Source organism: Rhinolophus sinicus, linkage group LG16, assembly GCF_036562045.2.
Source record: "Rhinolophus sinicus isolate RSC01 linkage group LG16, ASM3656204v1, whole genome shotgun sequence".
In the NCBI taxonomy this organism is placed as follows: Eukaryota; Metazoa; Chordata; class Mammalia; order Chiroptera; family Rhinolophidae; genus Rhinolophus; species Rhinolophus sinicus.
In genome coordinates, this window is record NC_133765.1 from 13,265,920 (window position 1) to 13,290,003 (window position 24,084).

General features: G+C 53.8%; 1 protein-coding gene and 1 long non-coding RNA gene across 9 annotated transcripts in view; one reads left to right on the top strand and one right to left on the bottom strand.

The window, feature by feature from the left end:
* KIRREL3 (kirre like nephrin family adhesion molecule 3) overlaps positions 1-24,084 on the top strand; it is a 563,502-nt gene that overhangs the window by 517,005 nt on the left and 22,413 nt on the right. For 5 of the 6 annotated variants that reach the window (XM_019710496.2, XM_074321190.1, XM_074321188.1 and 2 more), the window contains exons 6-8: positions 5,327-5,484; positions 13,850-14,000; positions 20,433-20,538. In XM_019710496.2, the coding sequence (XP_019566055.2) occupies positions 5,327-5,484; positions 13,850-14,000; positions 20,433-20,538 (415 nt within the window). The remainder of the gene's footprint in view (positions 1-5,326; positions 5,485-13,849; positions 14,001-20,432; positions 20,539-24,084) is intronic. The other variant, XM_074321191.1, reaches the window with a different exon arrangement.
* Positions 1,261-13,271, bottom strand: LOC109433911 (uncharacterized). Of its 3 annotated transcripts, none has more exons than XR_002135745.2 (6): positions 11,535-13,271; positions 9,274-9,455; positions 6,653-6,696; positions 5,400-5,491; positions 1,670-1,768; positions 1,261-1,477 (listed from the first exon to the last, which is right to left on the bottom strand). It is a non-coding gene; the product is annotated as an uncharacterized LOC109433911 (long non-coding RNA). The 3 variants fall into 3 exon arrangements; XR_012492572.1 differs by lacking the exon at positions 9,274-9,455 and having other exon boundaries at positions 11,535-11,781; positions 11,950-13,269; XR_002135747.2 differs by lacking the exon at positions 9,274-9,455 and having other exon boundaries at positions 11,535-13,269.

The window sequence follows — 24,084 nt, forward strand, 5'->3', positions numbered from 1 at the left end:
CCAACATGAACTCAGCCCACTCCCCAGCCCTGCCCAAATCCCTGGAGCCTGGGGCTGAATGCTGATGCCCAACAGCAAAGAAAAGCAATGCCAGCAGCTATCCTGCTCCTATCACCTCAGCCAGGTATCTCTGATCTGTCATCGTGCTTAGCCTTCTCCCCAGCCTGTGATCCAAACAAATCAGACTGGGGTCCGTTCTCAATCAAGAGGACTGGTGCTACCAAGAAAACGGGCTGAGAAGCACCCTCACCTCTACCACCACACCCGCCTAGCCCAGGCTTCCTCTCTCCAGAAATGGCAGGAAGCAGCCAGTCCCCCAATGTGCACCGTAGAGAGTTCCTACACAGCTGTCCCAGTGAGGGCCAAAAGGTTCCTCCTCCTCTTCGCCCACCTCCACAACACTCATCATCCACCACCCCCACTACACACACACACGCACACACACACACTATGAAAAGTGCTGACCTCAGAGGGAAATGCCCATGAGAAACTGCAATCCAGGGATCTTCCATTTATTCATTTGACAAATATTTATTGAGCACCTGCTGTGTCAGGCACTGACCTAGACACAACAATACCAAAGTGATTAAGACAGACAGGGTCCTCCTGTGCCGTCAGGGAGCCTCCTTTCTAGTAAGGGGAGACAAACAATATGAATTCAGTGACGAAGAAAATAAAGTGGGTAGCGTGATGGAAAGTAGTTGAGGGCTATTACATAGGCCTCACTGAGGATGTGGCATTTAAGCTGTGCCCTCATTGACAGGAAAAAGCCAACAGAAAAGAGCACTGCAGACAAAGCAGAGCCAGGGCAAGGCCCTGTGCCAGGATGGGCTTGGCTTGTTCAGCAAACAGAAAGGCCACGGGTGGGCGAGGTGGTGAGGAATGTGTGGAAGGGACTCGGGTCCAGAGGCAGGTCAGGGCTCGAGGCGCAGGCATTTGCAGTTTAAATTACGTTCTAGGTAATGTTGCAAGGTGTATAGCAGAGCAGTGACACAACCGAATTCATGTTTTTAATAGACCACTCTGGTAGCTTTGTGGAGAATGCATTATGCAGGAGTTGAAGGAGACCCAGTCTTGCCCTGCAAAGAGCTCAGCGTCTGCGAGGAGCTCCACCATGCTTTCTGGGGGCAGGAGAGTGCACCAGCTGGCCTTCTGCCCCTCTCCAGCTGCCAGTGGGCAACATCACCTTCCGTGTCTGATCTGGTGCCCCGACCAGCCATCCGTGGGACCAACCATCTGGGCTGCTGGAGCATCTGAAATGATGTGGAGAAAGCCCCTATGGCACCACCCATATCCTGGCTCCCAGAGAACTTGCCCAGCTTGTTCAGACGGGGTTGGCTGACCGGGCAAAACAGGACCAACAAGTCAATGAGCTTGACACCATGCAGCCAATGGGCACAGAGGCCTTGGGCACGTCCAGAGTAGGATGGAAACCTTCTGACCTCAGCTCAGCTTTGCCGTCTGTCCAGCTGATGTCCTGTGGGAAGGGTAGTCAGATGGTCACCCATAGTATGTGCTCTAGTCCAGAAGGCCTTTTGATCATGGGAGCACCTCTTAGACATAGTGATGGCGCTGAGCAGTGTTTCCATACAGCTGGGAGCCACAGAATCTCTTACTTCCGTACAACAGTATGAAAAACCTTAGTACATAAAACTGATGACGGCTTTACCTCCAGGTGGAGTCAGGGTGTGCTTCCCAGGCCCAGGTCTGTCCTTCTCTGCCCTCACTCATGGTAACGCGGGGCAGCCACTTCTGCTCAGTTTCCTTTCTGTGAATACAGAACTGGACTGTGTCTCCCTGCTCCACCTCTCCAGAGGAGCCCCCTCACCCAAAGCTCAGGGGCTCCCTCCCACACAGGGAGAGACGCTCGTGTGGTGCCCCACGTTGCCCACCCCTGTGAGTGGCGCAGCCCGCAGGACTGATGGGGAGGCAGGGCAGAGCAGGGAAAGAGACCCCCAGCTGCCTGCCCCAATCCTGGATGATGGGAGAGTCAACTGCAAAGAGCCAGCCACGTGGAACCTCAATTTGCATAATCTGTTGCTTTCATAAGCAGTGCCTAGGAGCCAGCCAGGGCTGCACTCTAACATGCGCTGGCCCGTCTGAGGCAGGGTCATGGCCTCCCTTGGCTGACTCCCAGCTCTGGAGATCGGCTCTGCCCAGGATCCACTAAGGTCGCTGCCAGGCCTCAGTCACCCAACAGTTAATGCATTCTTTTCTGACTGATAACAAGCACAGCACCAAAACAGTCAACTAATTTTATCTCCAGATTAATCACAAAAGGCTAAAGCTTCCACCTTCCCTGTGATTAAAAATTAGGAGACCAAACTCTATAGTGGTTCAGGATAATAACCAATCCTGTGAGGGGTGCATGAATAATGCATCTCCAGGCTCGGGCTGCTCCAGACTTTCTCCCCTCCCAGCACACCAGCTCTGGGCCCCAGTCTCAATGGAGAGGTAACGAGTTGCCCCCATCCCTTCCATCGGAGCTGCAGCTGCCAGAGCCACTGTTGATTTCTATTCAGTCTGCGGACCCCAACAAACATCCTCCCTCCTCACCCACCCCACCCCACACACCCCAGCCCCATCCGCACCCCCTCCTACCCCATCTGGTGTGCAACCAGGCGAAGGCCAATCAATAATGCATAGCTCCATGAATAACCGGCATGATAACCACTTATTTGGGAAGATGTAATCAGGACTCATTCTGAGGACGGGTGTGTGTGTGTGTCAGTGAGTGTATGTGTGTGCGCCTGAGTACCCATGCAGCACAGTTTCAAGCCCCTCTCCCTTCATCTCCGCTCCCTTAATCCAGTGTTCCCAACAGCACTAGAAGAGCAGGAAGGAAGGACCCTGCCCCTCACTGTCGTTTTACGCCAAGGCCTCCTCAGTCTCCACACAATGATCACAGGAGTCAGGCACCTGAGCAAAGGCCCAGAGACAGTTGGTTCTCAAACGTGGTCGCCCACTGGAATCCTCTGGGAACTTTAAAAGTTCCTGAGGCCTGGGGTCCATCTCCAGAGATTGGGCTTAGTTCGTCAGTGTGTGGCCTTGATTTTTAAAACCTCCCCCAGAAGATTGTAATATGCAGCCGGGTTGTCCCAGACCCAATGAATGTCAGTGCCGGAGGGAAATTTCCAGATCACCTGTTGAACTTTCATATTTTGTATCTGAGGAAGTAAAAGCAGGAGAAGGGCCTGGGCTGCCTTCCTGGCTTCACCCTCTGACATAGGGCACCTTCCACGATACCACATCACTGGGCTTATTTATTCTGTTCCTGAAGCTTCGAGTGGTTCTTTCCAGTTTTCCTGGCCCTCAGTAAACTCAGCTGGAGCACCTCCATCCCGGACCCCTCATGAGGAGAAAGCTGCCACAGCAAAAGAAAGGGGGCAGGAGCCCCAGCCCCAGCCTTCCCTGCTGGGATAAAATTCCCTCAGCAGCAACGGGCACGCCCACCCCCATTTATGGAAAGCCCTCATTAGCCTCCTTTTTCTCAGGCCACACCAGCACCCAGGAGGCCTCAGGAACTAATGAGGGGGTACAGAGTGGGTGGGGTGGGCGTCCAGCCCACACCCGCCATCTGCCTGCGCCCAACCCCCCACCCCCACCCCAGGAGGCTGGGCAGGGTTGGATGAGGCCGACTTTCTGGGCCAGGGTCACTGGTGGAGTCCTGGGGCTACAGATGTCATCTTGGAATCCCTGAGGGTTTGTTTTTCCTCAGGAAATAGAAACTTGGGGGTTGGCGCTCACTGGGCTGTAGTTCTGAACCAGGCCTCCCAGGGCAGAGCCACTGGCTGAAAGTGTGCTCCAGAGCCTCCTGGCGTTCCCTGAGGAGCCTGATGGCAGGAGGAGAGTCCCAGATGCTGGGAGGCCCTGGGAAGAGGACGGAAGTCAGGCAGGTTGTGGGAGAGGTCCTGGCGGGAGGGGCGGGAAGGCTGGAAGGCAGAGCCTATTTGATGAGGACCGGCCGGGAGCAGTCTGGAGCTGCTGTGGCCATCTTCCCAAACTCACAAGCACAGAAGCTTGCACAGAGCCTGGGTGAAAAGACTTTCTGTGGCAACTGGGCAAAGCAGGCCCTTTGTGCTAGGATTCCAGCTCCTCAGCCAATTACCCCTTCATCATGCGCTGGCAAACACGCAGTCAGCCCACCCCAAGTCTCCAGAACTGACTGACCCAGGCCCTCTGTGGGGGAGGAAGAGCAGGGGTTGCTCAGGTGGTTTCCAGGGAGCCCTGCCCCTTCTGTGGTTTGTCCAGGCAGGAGAGGGAGAGAGCAATAGAGGCGTGACACCCTCCATGTGTCCACAAGCACTAACGTCAGAAGAGGCTCTGTGACTTTGGGTGGTCGCTTACCGTCTCTGGGCCTCTTCTCCAAATGATGGTCATCTATTATCATAACTGCCCACCTCACATCCCATAGTAGTCATGGAAATCAAAGGGGAGACTCCATTGGAGTTGGAAAATGTTTATGGAACTTCCACCAGGCACCAGGCTCTGTGCTGGGTCTGTGGGAGATGCCCCTCTCCTCCTGGCACTCCCCGTCTCTCAGCAGGCGCCACAAGTCTCAGACCATGCTCCCCCAAAATACAGTGGAAGAACCGGGCAGGATTCATTCTGACTCTGGGGTGAGGGAGCTGGAGCCACTCTGGAAGAATTAAGTGCTAAGGAGATGCCAGGGGGTGCACAGCCCTCTGAAATGCTGTCTCAGCCTTGAAGGGTTGCCTGTCACCTGTCCCCTGAGAGGAAAGGGGCCTGGCTTCCAGCCCTGGTTCTGCCACTCACTTGAAGTGTGACCTTGAACAAGTCATTGAACCCTGCTGAGCATCGGTGTCTGGATGTGTGTAATTGTGATAATAATAATGTTTACCTAACAAGATTGTCATGAGGATTAAATCAGACAACAGCTGTGACAGTGCTGTGTTAAAAAAAAGAGGAAGGAGGAGGGAGAAGGCAGAGGGAGGAGGGAGGAAGAAGGAGGAGAAGGAGAAGGGGAAGAGGAAGAGGAAGAGGAAGAGGAAGAAGAAGAAGAGGAAGAAGAAGAAGAAGAAGAAACGACAGACATTGTTTGAGGGCGTGCCCTGCCCCTCACACGCTCCTCGTGACCAGAGGAGAGGAAGATAGAATACCCTCTGCAAATGAACACGCAACGCTCGTGTGCGGGATTATCGCTGTTGTTGCTACTATGGTTATAACACAAAAGGATTATACGTTTTATTAAAGTATGATAATTATTGTTTGTCATCCGCTCCGTAAAATGCACCAGCCCAGCCTGCCCGCCGGGCCAGAGGGACAGGGTGCCCTCAGCCTGAACTCTTTCTTCCTCTCCCCACAGTGCCGCCAGATGACCCCGTCATCCTGGGGGGGCCCGTGATCAGCCTGCGGGCAGGGGACCCCCTCAATCTCACCTGCCATGCAGACAACGCCAAGCCTGCGGCTTCAATCATCTGGTTGAGGAAGGGAGAGGTCATCAATGGGGCCACCTACTCCAAGGTGAGGCCTGGGGACAGAAAGACAGGTGGGGGCAGAAGGAGGGACGGGAGCTGCATGGGAGCCCGGCTCGCCCTAGCGCTCTGCAGCTCTTGCTCTATGCGTGTGTGCTCCTCGGTTGCTTGTTGTGTCACCCTTGTTGTCTCTCTGTCTCTCTGTATCTTTCTCTCTACGTCACTTTTTTTCTCTCATGCAATGGCTCTATCATCCGACCTTTTCTTCCTATGTCTGGCTGTTGCAGCTGTCTCTCTTCCTCTCTCTCTCTCTCTCTTTCCTGGGGTAATTGCTGGGCTTGGTGAAGGCCCTAAGAATAAAGTATGGTCAGAGGAGGGGACTGAGAACAGAGATGGCCAGAGCCCAAGGATGACAGGTAAAATACAGGATACCCAGTTACATTTGAATTTCAGGTAAACAACAAATTAACTTTTCAGTATAAGCACTCATACGTCCCAAATATTGCATGGTGCATACTTACGGGTCATACTTACACTAAGACATTACTCATTGTATATCTGAAATTTAAATTTAACTAAGTGCCCTGTATTTCTATTAAATCTGGCCATCTTTCCAGGACTGTCAGTTAAGGCTGTTTAGGTGCTTCCCTGTCCCAGGTACCTGGCTCAGGGGCCACAGAGGGCTGAAACCTAGCCCACCATCCCTCACCAAGCCCTGTGCCGTGCTCCACCTGTTCACAAGGGCAGTTAATTGGCCGCTGTATCAGTCATGTTGTTTCTTTTCTATATTTTATGGTGCTTTGACATCTTGAGGCCTTGCAGTGTGGAGGGACTGCCCCTCCCAGGTTTAGCTAATTCCTGGAGACATGCAGAGAACACAGCTTTGATACGCAAACCAAACAGTCCTGGGCCCATGTCCTCACCACCACCTTTCTCAGGCTCCTGCAACCCTCAAGCCCTGAATAACCCCAGGGCCAGATACTAGACAACTAGACACCACCCACAGAGTCTAGAGCCTGCAGAAATTATTCAAACTATCCAATCCTAAACCTGTTCAACTGCTTACCTGCCTCGTCCATTCATCCCCATGGAAACCACAACAGAGGCTCGCGTCCATGCTTTCTCCCCTGTTCCCTCCGCCTCCTGACTGGCCCTGGTGCTGCCCCATGTGGCCTTGTGTGGCATGCCGTGCCCCTTCCTCTTGGGTGCTGTACTACCTTTTCAATGGCAGTCGTCTCCTGATCTGTTGGCCTCACCCCACCTGAAAAAAAAACAAAATCCCAGGTACATTTTAAAACAGCGCCCACCAAACGCCACTTAAGGGACCTGTGCAGAGTTGCAGACAGGATCTCTGTACCACAGAGCCTATACCGATGAGCGGGACCTGGGAAGATAGCCAGTCTCACTCGCTGATCTACAGATAGGAAACCGAGGCCTAATGAGGGAGTAACTGCCTTGCTCAGCTGACAACTGGGCAGAAACCGCAGTCTCCTTCCCATGCGCCTCTCTGGCCTCAGACAGAGATGGGCAGCTGCTCAGAGGTTGTATCAGGGCCTGGCGCAAGCCAGCACGCCCAGGCTCTGAAGATAGAGGTTCAGGCCTTCAAAAGCCCATTCTCCTTTCCAGTGGCCTCCTTGGCCTGAGAGAGGGGAGATGCGTGATGTGCTTCACACTCCCAACCCGAAAGAGAAGCGAGGCTTTCACCATCAGTGGAAGGTGTGAGGCAGCCTTTTCCTTCTCTGAGGCTGTATCCTTCCTGTCCAAAGATGACCATCTGCCAAGGAGCCAGTCAGCCTCAGGGCTGCTGATCGAGGCCTGGTCCCTGACCCCTGGTCCCCGGCCCCTGGCCCCAACCCAGAGCCTGGTGCCAGAACCCAGGAAAAATGCCTTCCTTCCAGCACAAGTCCCTGCAAGAGGAAGCTGTCTATTGAGAGATAAGGCCCTTACTCAAGTCCTGGGTGGGACCTCCCTGTTGCACTATGAAATACAAAAATATGACACAGGGAGTGTACCCGCCACACAATGATGAACAGGAAGGAAAGGTGTCTTCCTTCCAGTTTGGGCAGCTGCCCAATCCCTCCCTGAAACTGGGCCAGCCTGGCCCCTGCCAAGGCTTATGTCCCACAGAGGACATGCTCCCATCTGGTGCAGAGAAAGGTCAGAGTCACCTTGCTGGCCCTGTCCAAAGGCCATCTTGCCCCCTGGCCTGACACTATGCTGCTGCAAACCACAGCAGGGAGGTCACACTCCACCCTCTGCCCACCCAACCCTGTTCACGCTTCTACTGGCCTCCGACAGGAATGACAGCAGCAGCTGGGTTCCAGTCCCTGCTCTGGGTAACCCCAGGAAAGTCATTCCCTGGACCTCAGTTTCCTCATATGTAAAACAAAGGGGTTGGATTGGATACCCTGTGTTAGTGGGCTGGGGCTGCCAAAACAAGATACCATACAGACTGGTGGATTAAACAAGAGACATTTACTTTCTCACAGTTCTGGAGGCTGGAAGTCCAAGCTCAAGGTGCCAGCAGGGTTGGTTTGTAGTGAGACCCCTCTTTCTGGCTTGTAGATGGTACCTTCTTACAGTGTCCTCACATGGCCTTTCCCCTATTAGGGCGCCGATCCTTTTGGATAAGGGCCCCGCTCTATGACCTCGTTTAACCTTACCTATCTCTCCCAAGGGCTTATCTCTACTCTACATACACTCACACTGGGGGTCAGGGCTTCACCATATGAATGCTGGGGGGACACAATTCAGTCCATAACAGTTGCCTACCAGCTCTGCCAAGCTCTGTGCCTGACTTAGAGCACATGGAGGAGGGTGGATGGTCTAGCAGGGCTGTCAGAGCCCACCCCTCTGCTGCCCCCTCCTTCCCCTGGACTGCAGGGACCATTCACACAGGCACTTCTGATGTCCCAAAGGCAGAGCAGCCCAGACAGGCCATGCATAAGGAGGGCTGGGCATGCAGCTGAGACAGAGACAGAGCGTGAGAGGACACACAAGCACATACATAGTCAGGGGGCCCAGGTCCCTGGAAAAAACCCTGAAGGGCAGCCCTGACAGCCCCAGGTCTGAAGCCCTCAGTATTGTCACTCGGTGGGTGGTTAAGCCTGTGAGACCGGGAGCGGGGCAGCCTCAGTCTGAATCCAGACTTTGCCACCTTCTGGCTCTGTGGGCAAGTTACCTAACCTTGTTGTGCCTGAGTGTCCCCATTTATATGATTGGAGTAACAACAACACCTGCTTCAAAGGATGATTGTGAGGCTTGAATGAGACGAGTGCCTGGCAGAGTGAGTTCATGACCCACATGGGTGTTAGGATCACTGCCTGTCCCCTCCCTTGATCCTCATGGGCCCCCTTGCCACCCATTTTCGCTAGATGAGAAAGTCAGTGTCTTACAGAACATGGCCTATGGTCCTAATACCTGGGTTCAATCTGAGATCCATCACATATTAAGGTAATTTATGCTCTCAGCCTCAGTTTTCCCAGCTGCAAAATGGGATGATGATAACCACAGACACCTGTTCAGACGGCTATGAGACTTAAAGGGAATTATGCCCCGAAAGCACTCTGTAAAGAGCCTGGCATAGAGTCGGGGCTTCACATATGTTAGCTAGTATTATTGGGTCCCTCATCCCAGAGCCCTGCCTTATCCACCCGAGTTCTCCTTCCCCAGAAGTCACACAGACAGCGGCCCAGGTTTTGTGGAACATTCTTTCTGCTATTTCACTGTGTGGCCAGCAGGGGATGGATGAGCCGATAGGATTGAAGACGGCATCACAGGATTGCCAGGTCCCTTGCCCTGGGAAGACAATCACCCAGCACAGGTGGTGGTGCCTCACCTTAGACACACTGGCACCAGAGCCCTCGTGGCCTGGGTGCTTGGGTAAGCGCCCAAGGATCCCAGCAGGTGTCTGGCTACAGAAGCATGGGAGCCATCGGCAAGGCCTTCCTCCAAGTCCTCTTCCTACATGGGCCATCTTCTCTGGGCCTGGTGCCAGAACGGAGGCCACATGGCATTCATCTGGAGAACCAGCAAATACAGAAACCAGGGGAAGCAGGATAGGCTGAGGCAGAGGAGGGAAGACAGTATGGGCTGAGCCCGAAGAGATATCTTCCCAGAGAGCCAGTGTCCTGCTCCATCTGCTTCCCAGCAGCTGCCACGCTAGGGGGATGAGGACTTGCCCCTGATGTGGGGACAGGTGGAAGGAGTTCTGGGTCTTAGGACACACAGTCCTGTATACGAAGGTCTAACAATTAAGTTCGCGAACTCATCCTAGAAAAGGTGCTACATACCTCATTGCTGAATATCACTACAGTCACCTTTGAAGTACTCCCCTTGGGAAGCTATGCACTGACAACACCAGCACCTAGTCCACCCTTCAAAGCAATTTTGGAACTCTTTTTCTGGAATGGCCATTAGAGCTGTCGTCATATCACCCTTGATGTCCTAAATGTCATCAAAATGTCTTCCTTTCAATATTTCCTTTATCTTTGGGTAAATAAAGAAGTCATTGGGGGCCAGATCAGGTGAGTAGGGAGGCTGTTCCAATACAGTTATTTGTTTATTGGCTAAAACCTCCCTCACAGACAATTCTGTGTGAGCTGGTGCATTGTCATGATGCAAGAGCCATGAATTGTTGGTGAAAAGTTCAGGTCGTCTAACTTTTTCTCACAGCCTTTTCAACACTTCCAAATAACCTCGGTTAACTGCTTGTCCAGTTGGTACGAATTCATAATGAATAATCCCTCTGATATCAAAAAAGGTTAACAACATTGTTGCAACAAGTTCGCAAACTTAATTGTCAGACCTTGAAGCTCTGTACCCTCCAGCCCTACCTTTCTGCTTCTTCCAACTGCAGGCTGCTGCCTGCCCAAGGGCCACCCTCCCAGCAACCGCCAGGACAGTGGACCTCATTGGGCCCATGCTAAGAGGGGTTCTGGAATACTCACTGGGGCCCAGTTCCAACCCACGAGGCCCTCTCCGCTGTGCACGCTCTCCCCACCAGTCATCCTAACACCCCCATCCCATTTTCCATCTTAGAGGCCTGGAGTCTCTGCCCAGTGCAGTGGCTGCGGCCGGTCATTCTGGCCTCTTTTGTGAAAGGCATCACTCCTGGCCCCAGGGCACAAGAGTGGGGATTCCCCCCTGAGGATGCAGGGTCTGTGCAAATGGCACTGTGCAGGTCTCCACCTTCCCTTATGTCCCTACCCAAGTGACTATCCAAGCGACATGACAACAGGCCCCAGTGGATTCCCCAGGCAGCTATAAAAAGGGGAAGCAGAGAGATAATTTTAAACAAAGAAAAAGACAGTGGTTAGGGGAGGTGAGGAGGGGAGAAGGGAGAGGGGGCCTTGTTGCCAGGCAATCAGGTCTCACTCAAAGCCTTTCCAGGCTGTTTGCATATCAATGAGTATCTCCTATTTAGCACCGGACTTGGTGCCCCACCCATTGCATTCCCTCCAAACCTCCTTCCTCCTGTACAGGGGTCCCCATGCAGGCACCACCAGGCCTCTCATCTCTTGGGTTCAGCCTGGCTTTCCGCAGCCCAACTGAGACCCTGGGAGCTTTGGAAACACCCCAGCAGCCACTGCTGCTTGCACTGAACAGCTACACACAGGATACATTCTGTTTCCAGCCAGCCCAGCCTCCAGGACCATGGCCAATTGAATGCCAAGTGCCTACCCTCAGGAGTGGGGTGGTGGGGCACAGACAGGAAGCAGCACCAGGGCAGACAGGGTTTAGAGATGAGCCTCAGGTATCACACAGCCACTGGGACAGTCAGGAAAGCTCCTTGGAAGCAGGTAGTGGACGGAGGCCCACGGACACACACACACACACACACACACACAAGCAGGGATGTGCAAGCCCATCCAAGAAGGCTGCTGCTCTGGCACAGCCACCCTGTGCATGTGTTCTATATACACCCTGCCCTGGTCCATATCTGCACACACAGGTGGGCTGGGTCTTAGTGGATGTACAGGAGCTGTTATCAGGGTCACGTGGGGCTGCCCAGGCTGCGATCTGGCAGCACACTGGGCCACCAAGCTGGAGGGAAGATTACCCCAGGCTTCGAGTGATGGCCCCAAACAAGAGACTCACCATTAATAATCCAATGGATAAGCTGATCTCCGTAATAGTGAAGGCTTCTGAAGCCTGGGTCCGGAGTGGGGCCCAGGCTGTGTCCTCTGAGCCAAGTTCAGTGATGACACGATGGGGGAAGGAGCTGGGAGGAAAAGGGAAGTGGGGCACTGGGAAGAATCAGCAAAGGACAGATTGTTTGACCTAACCTGTACTGTCAAGGCCACAGGGTCCAAAGGCTTCATTTGCATGTGAGAAAAGGAGAGATCTGTAAGAGGAATGAATGAAATGAACAAAAGAGAAAGAAGAAAGGAGAAGTGAGAAGATTAGGAAGGAATGAGGAAAGGAGGAAAACTAGGGTGAGAGAAGACGGAGGCCAAGCGCCGGCTGGAGCAGGCAAGCTACCCAGCCGCCAGCCAACGCCCAGCTTTTTCACCTTTTGGGCTCTGCCAACCTCACTGGCCACGTTCAGCCTTCCTCTGAGGACATCCCATGGCCAGTCCTGCAGACCCCGCCCAGGGTCTAGGGAACCCAGGAGCGGGGAGCCTCCTATGGGAGCCACTGAGACAGGCGCCTGCCCTTCCCTCGCTCTCCCCTTGTTTAATGAACATATCTCCCTTTTTTCTAATTAGGTGGAACAAACAGCTTGAACCAGAATTTTTGTTTCCCAGAAAAGCACATTCCCGGACACAGTAAAGAATTCATTAATCATCATTCGGAGGCAGAGGACACCCGGGGTTCAGGGAGGAGGGAGGCAGTCTGAGAGCCTAATTAGGATCTTGGGCCTCCTGCTCCCCTCCCACCAGCACCCAGACGGCCCCTCCGTGGCCAAGAGCAGATCAGTGCAGGGGCAGCAAGCACGGTCCATTTTAACTAAATACCCGCTGTTAACACAATGAAAAAGCAAAGGGAGGGGTAATAGCAAGGACTTCCCACCCCTCCTCCCCCCATCCCCATTACCTCACCCAGGTCTGCATACCTCACCCAGGTCTTATTTTCATCCAGGAAATTGTTCTGTTATTGCTTGGCTACGGTATTTATAGATGCAGGAGGTCTGCGGCAGAGCCGGGAGCGAGGATGCTCATGTGGGACAGCTCAGTGCCCTCCGCTGGGGCTTGGCCGGGAGCTAAACCACCCCCACCGCACCCCCCAGGTGGTTCCCTGTGTGGACCTCCAGTTCAGCACCCCGGCCCTGAGGCTGATCCCCAGGGACTGGCTTTGTCTATGCAGGAGGCGCTGATCTACACAGAGGCTCGGGTCCTGTTCTAGTGCGGAGGCCACAAGCTTTGTCCCAGCTGAGAAGGCCCACACTGACCTGGGACGCAGGGCGTGGTTCCTGCAGCCTACCTGGTGGTGCTGACTAGCTCAGGGACCTTGGAGGCTACAGAGCGGCTCTACCATCCCCACCTTTAAGTGGAGATCACATTAACTACCTTCCAGCTCTCAAGAAGCTACGGTGGGAGGCTTGTGGCTCAGGGGTCACCATTCTCAAGTACAAATCCCAGCCGTGCCCAGCAAGTTCCTGACTCACTTTGAACTCAGTCATCTCTTCTGCTAAATCGAGATTGCTCCCTTCCTTCCAGGGTCTGGTGAGATTAGAGACAACACCGCTATTGTTATTTTAAGGGAGGTCTTGAGGAAGTAAAGTCTGTTTATCTATTCCCTGGCTCTAACCACTGCAAAATAAGATTGTATCTGGCACTTCTTCTCTCTAGGCAGTTAAATTCCTTCCCAGGATCAAAAGTCTCCAGGACTGAACCGTCCCACCCTGGAAGTGGCCCTCCTGCCCAACACACCTCCCCAGCACATCCCCACCTCAGCGCTGCCCTTATCCCCATGCCCCAAACTGTACCCTCTTCTACAGACTAGTCACTGCCTCAGGGGCCACACCACTGCCTGTCACACACATTTCAGCACTTCCTACAGACCCAGAGGATCCCCAGACACCAAAGACCGACAGATTTCTATTAGGTTGGTCCAAAAGTAATTGTGGTTTTTGCAATTATTTTTAACCTTTTAAACTGTAATTACATTTGCACCAACCTGATACATAGAACCTGCAGCAGCCTGGTTTCCAATGGGCTCAGCCTGGTTTCCTTTATGATTTGCGGTCTGCAAGTCCAGGCTGATTTTCATGCATGATAGGAAGCTTTCTAGTTCCTTTTTCCTTCCGCAGCCCAGCACTCAGCCCGGCTGGGAAGCCGAGGGTAACCCCAGCTCTGCACAGAGACGGGGGGCCCTGGGATCCTGAGCTGCCCCACCTCCATGCACAGGGCTCCCCCTCCAGGCTGCCATCCCAGCCTAGTGATGTGGGGCCTTTTCTCCCTACCCCCCAGACCCTGCTCCGTGATGGCAAGCGTGAGAGCATCGTCAGTACCCTCTTCATCTCCCCCGGAGACGTGGAGAACGGGCAGAGTATCGTGTGCCGAGCCACCAACAAAGCCATCCCTGGAGGCAAGGAGACCTCTGTCACCATTGACATTCAGCGTAAGTATTGACCTGGCCTAGGCCAGGGAGGGAACCACCTGCACCCCTGTCTAGACCGTGGGTTGGGGAAGGGACCAAGCATGGACAGCCAGCTCACCAGAGCCCCACCCCAGCTCCTTCAGGCTCCCTCCGTCCATGACACTGAAGGAAGAAAATGGGACACACAGCTCCATGGATGGGCTGAATTTATATATGTGGGCACCCAAAGGACGAGCTTGTCCTTATTGTCACATGAAGTAAAAACATCTCAGATGAGGGTCCTTGGCAAACGATAGATTTAAGCCACATTTCCACATGTGTCTGTGGTAGAACTTCCACACCAGTGAATACCCTGGTCAGCCCCTGGCCCTGCTGGCCTTGCCAGGTGGTCCTGCACCATCCTTTGGAGGGGAAGCCAGAGCAGAGATGCTGGGAGCTGAAGGGCCCTTGGAGCTCCAGACTTGGCACCATACCCTCTAGAGGATCCAGGGGACCTTCTCATGGGTCAGCCAAGGAGAGAAAAGAAAGCAGTCAGTCAGCCTGCACTCTGCACATATCATCTCATTTAGTCTGTATGACAACCATTTGCAGTAGGTATGACGTGGCCCTATCTGGGCAAACCAAGGCCCCCAAAGGCTGGTTAGCTTGCCCAAGACCACACAGGTTTCAAACAGAGGCAGCCAGCTTTGCAGAGCCCACACTGGTAACCCCCTTCTACACTTCCACACGGTGGGCCCTTGGCAAGTGTCAGCTATTACAATTAATATTAACAACACGATGCTTTGAAGGCCCTCCAGCACCAGGTTGGAGGAGTCACCTGAAGGAGGCTCCTACATGTCTCCTAAAGTTCCCCTAAAGTGCCTGTCAGTCCCAGAGAACAAAGAAGGGCTCAGCAAGGTGCTTCAGTGGCCTTACTCTCAATACTGAACCAGTTTAGGTTTGAACTAGCAGCACCCAAAAACCGACTTTTCTTCTCTTCAACTCCCCCTCTTTGCCAGGGAATGTGATGCCACCACGTGCTGGTGGCTGCTTTAGTCGTAGGCTCTGAATGACAAAGCTAGAGCTGCAGGCTGGCGTTCATTTCCTCCTGACCATTGTATTCATTTTAAATCAAATGCATTTAAAAACACTTCCCAACAGCCCTGCCTCATCTAAGGCTTCTGGAGTCTGCCTCCGCATGGCTCTCCAGAAAGCTGTGTCCTAGGGTTTCTCGAGCCCATCTTGGCAGCCTAAGAGCAGACATTCCCACTCAGTGTCTAGAGTCCTGGCACACGCCATTTACATTCCAGAGGGCAGAAGAAATGGTTGTAACCTCAGCCGGGCTCGCTGTAAATACCAGACACTGCGGCTGAATTCTTGGAGAAGCTTTATCTTCGCTGCTTTCACCAGCTGTGAGCCCTGCTTTCCCCCACCCATGACAAATAGAGGGTCCTTCTTCCATCCCTCACGCAGTGAGAGCCAAGAACAGTGGGCCTCTTGCCAGGCCTAGGACCAGGGTGACGGGAGGGAGGCGCTCGTTCTGAGGGCATGTAAGTTCAGGGTCACCCTGAGAGGATGCCTCCCTGCCCTGGCCCTAGTCTAGACCCTGGTTCTCTACTCCCATCTGCTTCTTCCACGCAGCTGCTATGGCACAGAGCAGTATGCCCAGCTGCAGAGAGCGTGCAAGGTGCTGTGGGCATCAGGTCTACTGAAAAGGCTCCATCACCCATGAGCTGTGCAGGCCTAAGCGTTTTGCTTCATCCTGGGAACTCTAGTTCCTTGTCTAATTGGACTGAATGATACCCAAGGCCCCTTCTTGCCCTAGGATTTACCACGAATCAGAGCTCTCCAGACCCAAGCCAAATCCGGGAGGAATGAGGGTGGGAGTCACAAGATAAACAAACTTCCTACTGCTAAGCTGCCAGCTATGGCCACTGAGCAGATCCTCCCTCCCCCCACGAATCCCCAACCTGGTCAGGAGGCCTGTGCCAGCTACAAATCCTGCACACAGGAAACCACCTGGCTGGCACCCACAGTAGTGGCCTGGGCCCTGGCAGGGAGAGATCCGGAAGAAGCAGTGCTTCTGCTCCAGGCCATTACCCGTCACACCAGGAGAACCTCTCCTGGCAACAAGAAAGTCATCATCAGACAACGGCGACCAACTATTGAAAGACGGTGCTCTAAATGCACTCTAATGAGACGATCAATTTACCAGGGCACACAGATGTCAGTCTGCGTCGGAGGAGGACGCCAGCTTTGCCAGGTCTCTGGGCCTTTCTGGCTTTCTTTCCAAGGACGTCTCAGCCACATAAGGAGGGAGGCATCGGGAATGAGGTCAGAGGGAAGCGGAGAACCCAGGTGCCTGGTTTCCTATACCCGCCCCATCCAAGGCAGTACAGGGTCCTAGTTAAGGCCACAGCATTCTTCCTGGTTTGAATTCTGGCTCTGCTACAGTTGACCTGGTTATTAAACCTCTTTGTGCCTCAGTTTTGTCCTCTGTACATGGAAGTAACAATGCTTACCTCACAGGGGTGTTGTGAGGGTGAAATTAAATCGTCCCTAGCAGAGTGCCTGACACATGGTGGTCACTCTGCACCTGTTACCTGTTGTTAACATGCACAGTCGTGGGGGTGTGGCTGCCCCTCCCCCAGCGTCCCAACAGCCCCAACAGGGAACAGGTCTCCATCCGTTTGTCTCCTCCGAAAGGTGTTTGCACGTGCATGTGCCTGCCGAGCAAAAGCACAGGCTCTTTCCACCCACCCCCTCCCCTTCCTTCCTCCTGCATTTATTCATTTGTTCATTCAATAATCATCCAGACGTTCACCGTGGACACCGTGGGCTGGATCAGAGCTGCCTTTGCAAACTCCCTCATTTTCTCAGTCAACCAAGAGGCATCCACATTCAGCAAAAACACATTTGTTGTTTGTTTCCCTTGGTCTTTATATGTTACCCAACGGAAGACAAAGCCCCCAGATTGAGTAATGGGAGCGAAAGCTTAACACCCCCAAAGTCTCGCTACATCTGGACTCTGCATCCAGCTGCCAAGTTGCAAATGGATGCGCTATAAAATCACTGAGTCATGGAATTTCTCTCTTCCCAACCCCTCCTCCATGTAACACTTCCCAGAATACACACATGCACACACATGTGCACACGCACGCACGCACACACACTAAGGTTGCTGACGGAAACACTAACAGACTCTCAGCTGTGACATTTGCTCAATGTGATCTCGGTTCCACCAGCTACATCAAAGCTGCCCTCTGCTAGTTATGCAGCCGACATCACAAGTGGGATTAAAATCATGTTTAATAGTTGGATATGACATAAACTATGCCTCTGGAGCCTGAAAATTCACATCCTGCACATTCAGAGGAGAGGGATGGAGAGAGGGGCACGGGCACCTGTGGACCAGGGGTGGAAATGCAGGTGAAAGTGGAGAGTGTGAATGCTTCCTAGGGTCCCATTCTCCTGAGGCTCTGCAGGAAAGGCCAGGTACAGAGGATATTGCCAAGAGGCAGGGAAGCTGCATGAGACCTATTTCCACAGGATAAACTGAGCATGGCAGGTATGTGATGGAGGAGGGACTCAGGCAGCGAGAAGGATCCCCAACAGGTGCACACTCCATCTCCCTGCTCCCCAAGACTGTCATTTGACAAAGGACACCCAAGTGGCAATGGGCCTCCTGGAACTGCGCCCCACGTTCTGTGGTGGGTTTCTAGGTTCCACCTAACTGGCACTATCACCTACTCAAACAAGAGAGTGAGCTGCACCCTCAACAACTAGACTGAAGACAATGAGCTGCTGCTGAGCTTCCAGAGGGGCGGCCGGATTGTTCAGTTGGTTAGAGCGGGAGCTCTTAGCAACAAGGTTGCCGGTTCAATTCCCACATGGGATGGTGGGCTGCGCCCCCTGCAACTAAAGATTGAAAACGGCAACTGGATTTGGAGCTGAGCTGCACCCTCCACTACTAGATTGAAGGACAATGACTTGGAGCTGATAGGCTCTGGATAAACACACTGTTCCCCAATATTCCCCAATAAAATTTAAAAAATAATAATAATCATTAAAAAAAAAAAAAGAGTTGGATGGAGGCACTCCCCTCCACCAGTCAGTATTGATTTCATAATGTGAGGACCCTGAGGCAGCCACGCATTCAGATCCAGCTGGCAATTACCACAGGCCTATGCCACAGAACACGCTTCCCCAGCCCTCAGTGAGATACAAGCTCCTCCCTGAGTCTCCACGTCTCTGGGAGCGGTGCCATCAGAGCCGCAGGGTCCCATGGATGCCCAGCTCAACTTGCCAGTCCTGCATGGAAGGAAGCTAGGTGGGTCTCCTGACTAGTCTGGCCCTGGAAGCCGGTGGTCCTTGGCTGGGAATGGCTACAGGGTGCTGGGGGTCGTAGCTGTCCTGGGAGGTGCGAGGAGAGTTCTCGTGGCTAGTTCTTGCCACACGTATCTTTGTGACCACTTGATCTATGCTTTAAAAACTAAGATGGAGATCACTGAAATACCTGTCACTTCTGTGGCAATGCTCCAGGAAAAGGCAGGCAAGCCGGCTGCTCCAGGAGCAGATGCTCCCAGGACTGTGGGCCCATTAGGAACTGGGGGATAATGTGGGAGCACAGGCCCCCAGCACCATCGGACACCTGCTGCGCAGGAATCCGTTTCTCAACCAGCTGTCTGCAGAAGCCAGCACAGCTCCTGTGAGCAGAAGCCAGCACAGCTCCTTTGAGGCATTTCCCAGGCCTCCACCCCCAGGCCCAGCACTAGGCAGGGAGGCTTGGCCCAGCTCGAGCACCAACAGGACAAAGGGGGGGCCAAGTGTTCAAACAGCCCCAACTCTGCTGGGGGGGCTGCACGTATGACTCTCAGAGGAGCTCAAGACCCCACCTGCTATTTCCAGCAGAAGCCAAGCCAGACAGGGGAGTCCTGCTCCCCTCCTGGGGCCCTTCACATGTCCCCAGAGGCGTCAGCATTTTTTCTCAATGGTCTCTGAGAAACTGGCTCCTTTACTTCTTTTTCTAAAAAGGGGCTGAACCCCTAGAAAGTCCTCATGGCCTTCCAGCAATTTGCTCTGCTTATTGATGAAGTCTGGCCAGAAGACGCTGCCCAGGGCCCTGGCCAGGCCGCAGGAACCACACTGCCCTCTGGACTCACCTAGAGTTGAACACTAGCCAAACCTCCACGCATGACAGGAAGGAATGACAGTGTCTGTCATCGCCCCTCCTTGGAGTGTGGACAGCTGAAGTGCAAGGCCTGGGAGCCAGGTGTATGCCCAGGAGCACAGGTGACACTGGCTTCTGGATAAGGTCCCAAGCCAGCTCCCCTGAGCTCAGCTGTCACCCAGTACAGTACCCTTCTCTGGGCTGATTCTCCACCTCTGTCTCTCTGCTGTGGATGGCGCCACCTCTACTTCCATCTCTATATCTCTCAGTGTCTCTTTCTCGCTGTCTCTTTCTTTTCTCTATTCCTTATTATTCTGTTTGGTCCTCCTCCCTAATACCCTGTCATTTTCTGTTTCTGTATGCTTGGTCTCCTTGGTCTTTTTGCTTTTACTCTGAAATCTTTGTCAGATTATGTGTCTCTGTGTATGTCAGTCTCTCTCTGTGTCTCTCCCACCTCTCGGCTTCTCAGGGTTTCTTTTTCTTATCCCTCCTCCGCACTTCTCAGTCTCTCTCCGCCCCCATCCCCCTGTGTCTCTCTCCTACATAGGTGTCTCTCTGCCTGCCTCCCGTCCTTCCTGCACAAATCTCTCTGTGTGTCTCTCTGTCTCTGTCTCCTGTCTCCCTCTCTCCATTCCCTCTCTCCTCCACCTCCCACCATTTTCCACTCAGAGTTCTCATCATGTTGAAGGAGAAAGACGAGCCCAGCCTGAGTTGCTGAGGGCTGGGTGACACCAGTCAGAATGCAGCAGAGATGATTGGGCTGATGAAAGGGTGTAAATGCCACTTGCAAGTTAATGGATACACCAGAACCTTTACACAAAGAGCTATGAAACAGACATTTCAAAGACAGACAGTTTGTATTTAAATGGGGCTCAGTGTCCGTACTCCCCCTCCTGCCCTAGTAACCCCTCATCCCCTTCTCCTTCCTGATGTGTTTTGTTCTCTCTGAAAGCTGGAAGGATGGGCAGCATGATCGTGGGGGCCAGGCAGCCATACTTCCTGGCTGGCTGTTCACTTAAACACCAGGCCTTGAATCCACAGAGGGAGCCCTGCCCTGACCCCATCACCAGGCCTGTCTGAAGACGGCAACTCCAGGGAGTGGAGGAGCCCCCGCTGAGGTCCCCAACTTTCTGGGGACCACTGGAGTGGTGGCCGCTCTGAGGGTCCCCAGGATAATGGATTGTGGAGCCTCTAGCCTTTACCCTCCATGTACCCAGGGGCTCTTCCTCGGTCTCCCTGCCTCGTTCTTTCCCAAAACCATGGACGCAGCTCCAAGTCTTCAAGGGACTCTCTCCTCTCTGCAGATCCCCCGCTTGTCAACCTGTCGGTGGAACCACAGCCAGTACTGGAAGACAATGTCGTCACGTTCCACTGCTCTGCAAAGGCCAACCCAGCTGTCACCCAGTACAGGTAAGAGGCGATGCGGAGGAGGCACAGCCGGGCCGCTGGGCCCTCCACACCCCTGCCCATTACGTGAGCTGTCGCTTGTGGCCCTGGGCACCTCGCACAGTGCTTGGTTCCCTGCGGGAAGTCAGTATCCTTCTCCAGTCCCTGCCACACCCATCCACCCCAGCCAGGTGAGGGCTCCTTTTCTCCCACCGTCTCCCCTCCCCCCTAGCCAGGGGGAATTCCTCTCCTTGACGCACACATACACTCCATTCCCCTGGAGACGTGACCTCTTCTGTCTGAATAGCTCATTGATCCCTTATTTCTGAAAAGAGGGAGACAGTCTCAGGAAAAATGTAGAACAACCAGGAGAACCAGTAAGATCAACATCTAGATTCTAGTCTTATGTCATCAAACTGGTCACCTGGATAGGATGGGATCTCTGGGACAGCGGGTCCTGTCCTGTGGGCACCCGGGACCGTTCACACCCGTGGCCCCCAGGTATCCCTTGCTCACAGCACTGATAAAAGCATCACTATTTCCTTACATGCTTGTCTTTCCCTGTTGACTGAGCTCCTTGAAGACGAGAACTACAGTTTGAGTCACTTATGGCTCTCAGCATGGAGCACAGTGTGTGGCGGGTACTGGCACTCCATCACGCGGGCTGACTAACTGGATAAACGCTCAGAGCTGCTCCTCTGGGCACCTTCCTGCCTGTGCACCGTCACCGCACGAGATTTCCAGAGATGAGTGACCCTAGAGGCACTCAAGGGCAGACTCAGGCCTCACCTCCTAGGGGATCTCGCCATGGCCCTAACTCCACCCGTCCCTTCCCACCGCCCAGACCTAAAGAAGGAGCCCAGAGCGTCACCTCTGCCATGGAGATGGGTTATTAAGCTGCAGCATCAGCCAGTGCCAGGGATGCTAATGGTCCCAGAATAGGAAATAAGCCGGCCTGTGGGGGTGGACGACAGGGAAGACAGAAGCAGTGCAGCCCCAGAGGCAGAATGAGAGGCAATGGGCCAAAGAGGCAGCCAGAGGTTCAGGCTGGACATAAGGCGATGCCCCCTGCAGTGCAGATAATGAAACAACACAGGGACCAGAAACCAGGAGAGGCAGAGTCTTTATCCTTGAGGGTATTTTAAAATAGGATGAAAACCTAGCTGTCCTGTCCAATTTAGCTGTTCACTGGGCTTAAGGCCTCCTGGAATCATGCAGCCCAGGAGGTCCAGGGGCAGGTCTGGTTTGGCTGGGATCCAGTGTCTATCTGGAAGTGATTGAAGACGCAGAAAGAAGCACCCAGAGAAACCCTTTCTCTAGGCTCCCACTCTGCATCTGCCAGGTCCAGCTCCTCTAGACAAGACTGGCTTCTCTCTGCTCTCTGCTCATGACCCCTAAACACCAGACACCAGAAAATGCCCCTAATGCCAGTTTTGCTGGCAGCTCTTCACACCCCCAGACCAACAGGACAGACAGAGCCCACTGTGACCCACACAGCATCCCAGGAATGCCTATGGGACCCCAGAGACCAGAGAAGACACCTTCTCCTTCCCATTTCTCTGCACTGCCAGGCTCCAGGTCATCTGAGGACCTAGTTATGGGAAGCGAGATGGAGGGCAGGGCGTGCTCCAGAACCTAGCCATGTCCCCCACTCCCCACCTGCCCTCCAACCAGCACAGGCCAAGCAAAGACCCAAGAAACCAGGCTGATAGGCCTGAGTCCCAGGGTCAGCTCCCTCCGAAGAGCAGAGCACCAGTGATGGTGAAGGTAATAAGGGGTAAGTGTACATATGGAGAGAGAGTCATGAAGCAGATGTGGCAAGATAGTAGCAACAGGTGAATCTAGTGAAGGGAAGAGGGCAGTTATTTGCATATTCTTGCAACTTTTCTATAATTTCAAAGTTGTTTTTTTGTTTTCTTTTTAACTACAAAGTTAACAAATGAACAAGCTAGCAAATAAGCAGAGGCTCTGGGTCTCCTGTGGGTCCCTCGTCTCCATCCAACCCTGCCCAGAGGAGGAGCTGTGAGGAAGCTCCCCACAGGTGGGCACTCGTGCTTACTTGTCACCTTCCCCGTGGCCTTCTGATTAGCCCAAGACCCTGAGAATGCTTCAGACACGACCAGGCTCCCTCCAGGACTCATGGGTTTTCAGGGAGCCTTTCTGGCCACAGGAAAATGCAGAGTGGAAAGAGTAGGCGGGGGTGCCCGTGCCCACCCATTCCCTCTCAGCCCCGTTGCTTCAGTCAAGTGTCGCCCAGCAGGTCGTTCTAGGTGCGCTGTTGGGATTCAAGAGGAAAGCCTTAAGCAAATCTCATCACATAAGCACATTGATTTTTCCCAACTGACTTTGACAAGATTACAGAGGTCTTTGTGTCTTTACATCCATTCCTCTCGATTGCTTCCTCCCTGCTTTACATAAGAGGCTGTGATCTTGGAAATTAGACATATGCCCTCCTCTGGCCCAGCACCCAGAAAGAGGACACGGGTGGGCATGAGAGCACATCCAGCCAGGCTCAGCTGTCACTTTGGCTGCCCCTGGGGACCAGGAGCCTGGGCGAGGACAGGCTCCAGGGCAGCATGAAGTGCATCTCGCCACCTGCTTCACCTCTGAGGCTCCCTCAGGGACCCCGCAGGTACAGGTTGGGAACCCCTACACACTGTGGAATTCGGGGCTACTTGAGGACAGCCTGTGGGTTGTGACATGCCAGACCCCCTGATTCTGTGATGTAAATAATTCATCCTCTTACATTTGCTCAGGCCAAGTTAGACATCGTTAGGAAAGGCTTAACTTAACTTCTGTTCCGAGGCGCTAGGTGAGGCAGCGGGTAGGCGGGTGGTGGGAGGGTGAGGGGACAAGAGGAGAGAGAAGCAAGAGGAAGCTAAGCCAAGGAACCGAGAGAAGAGCTAAGGGGTTGAGGGGGAGGACGTCTTGCCCTCTGATTCACCTTGATCCTGTGGCCAGCTGCTTGAATGTGAGTTTTGAGGTTCTGGAAGGGATCCCCCCACAAGAGGGGGGGTTTGGGTGTGGGATGGGGGATAAACATGAGTGAGAAGGAGATTGCCTGAGTGAGAGGTGAGCAGGAGATTCTTGGGGTATCCCCGAAAGGCTCAGCCCCCACAGCCAGCTCCTGCGATGGTCCTGGGAGAAGATAGTCTCAGAACTCCTCCTGCTCTTCCCCCTCTGCCTCTAAGATAGAGACAGGCCTGGGGAGCTAAGGGCAGTGGCTGTACAGACGGCCAGGCTCAGACAGCACAGCTCTGCTGGGGACAAGAGAGCTTAGTAGGCCCCTGGCCGTCCCACTGGGCTCCAGGCCTGTGCGAGCCCCAGGGGGTGCAGCTTCCGGCACCCACAACTTACACTGTGTGGGATCCCGGACAGGCATGTTCTCCAGGAACCCCTCCAATGACGGAAGAGGACTGCCCATCAGAAGCAGCTCACGGGCCCACACCCGCCCCCAGCCCCAGCCTCCCCTCTGTCAGCTACCAGGAGCCCCTCTGCCTGAGCAGAGCAGCAGGGGCTGGCCCTCCCTCCCAGCACAGCCAGCTGCCTGGCCTCACACCCCCTGACCCC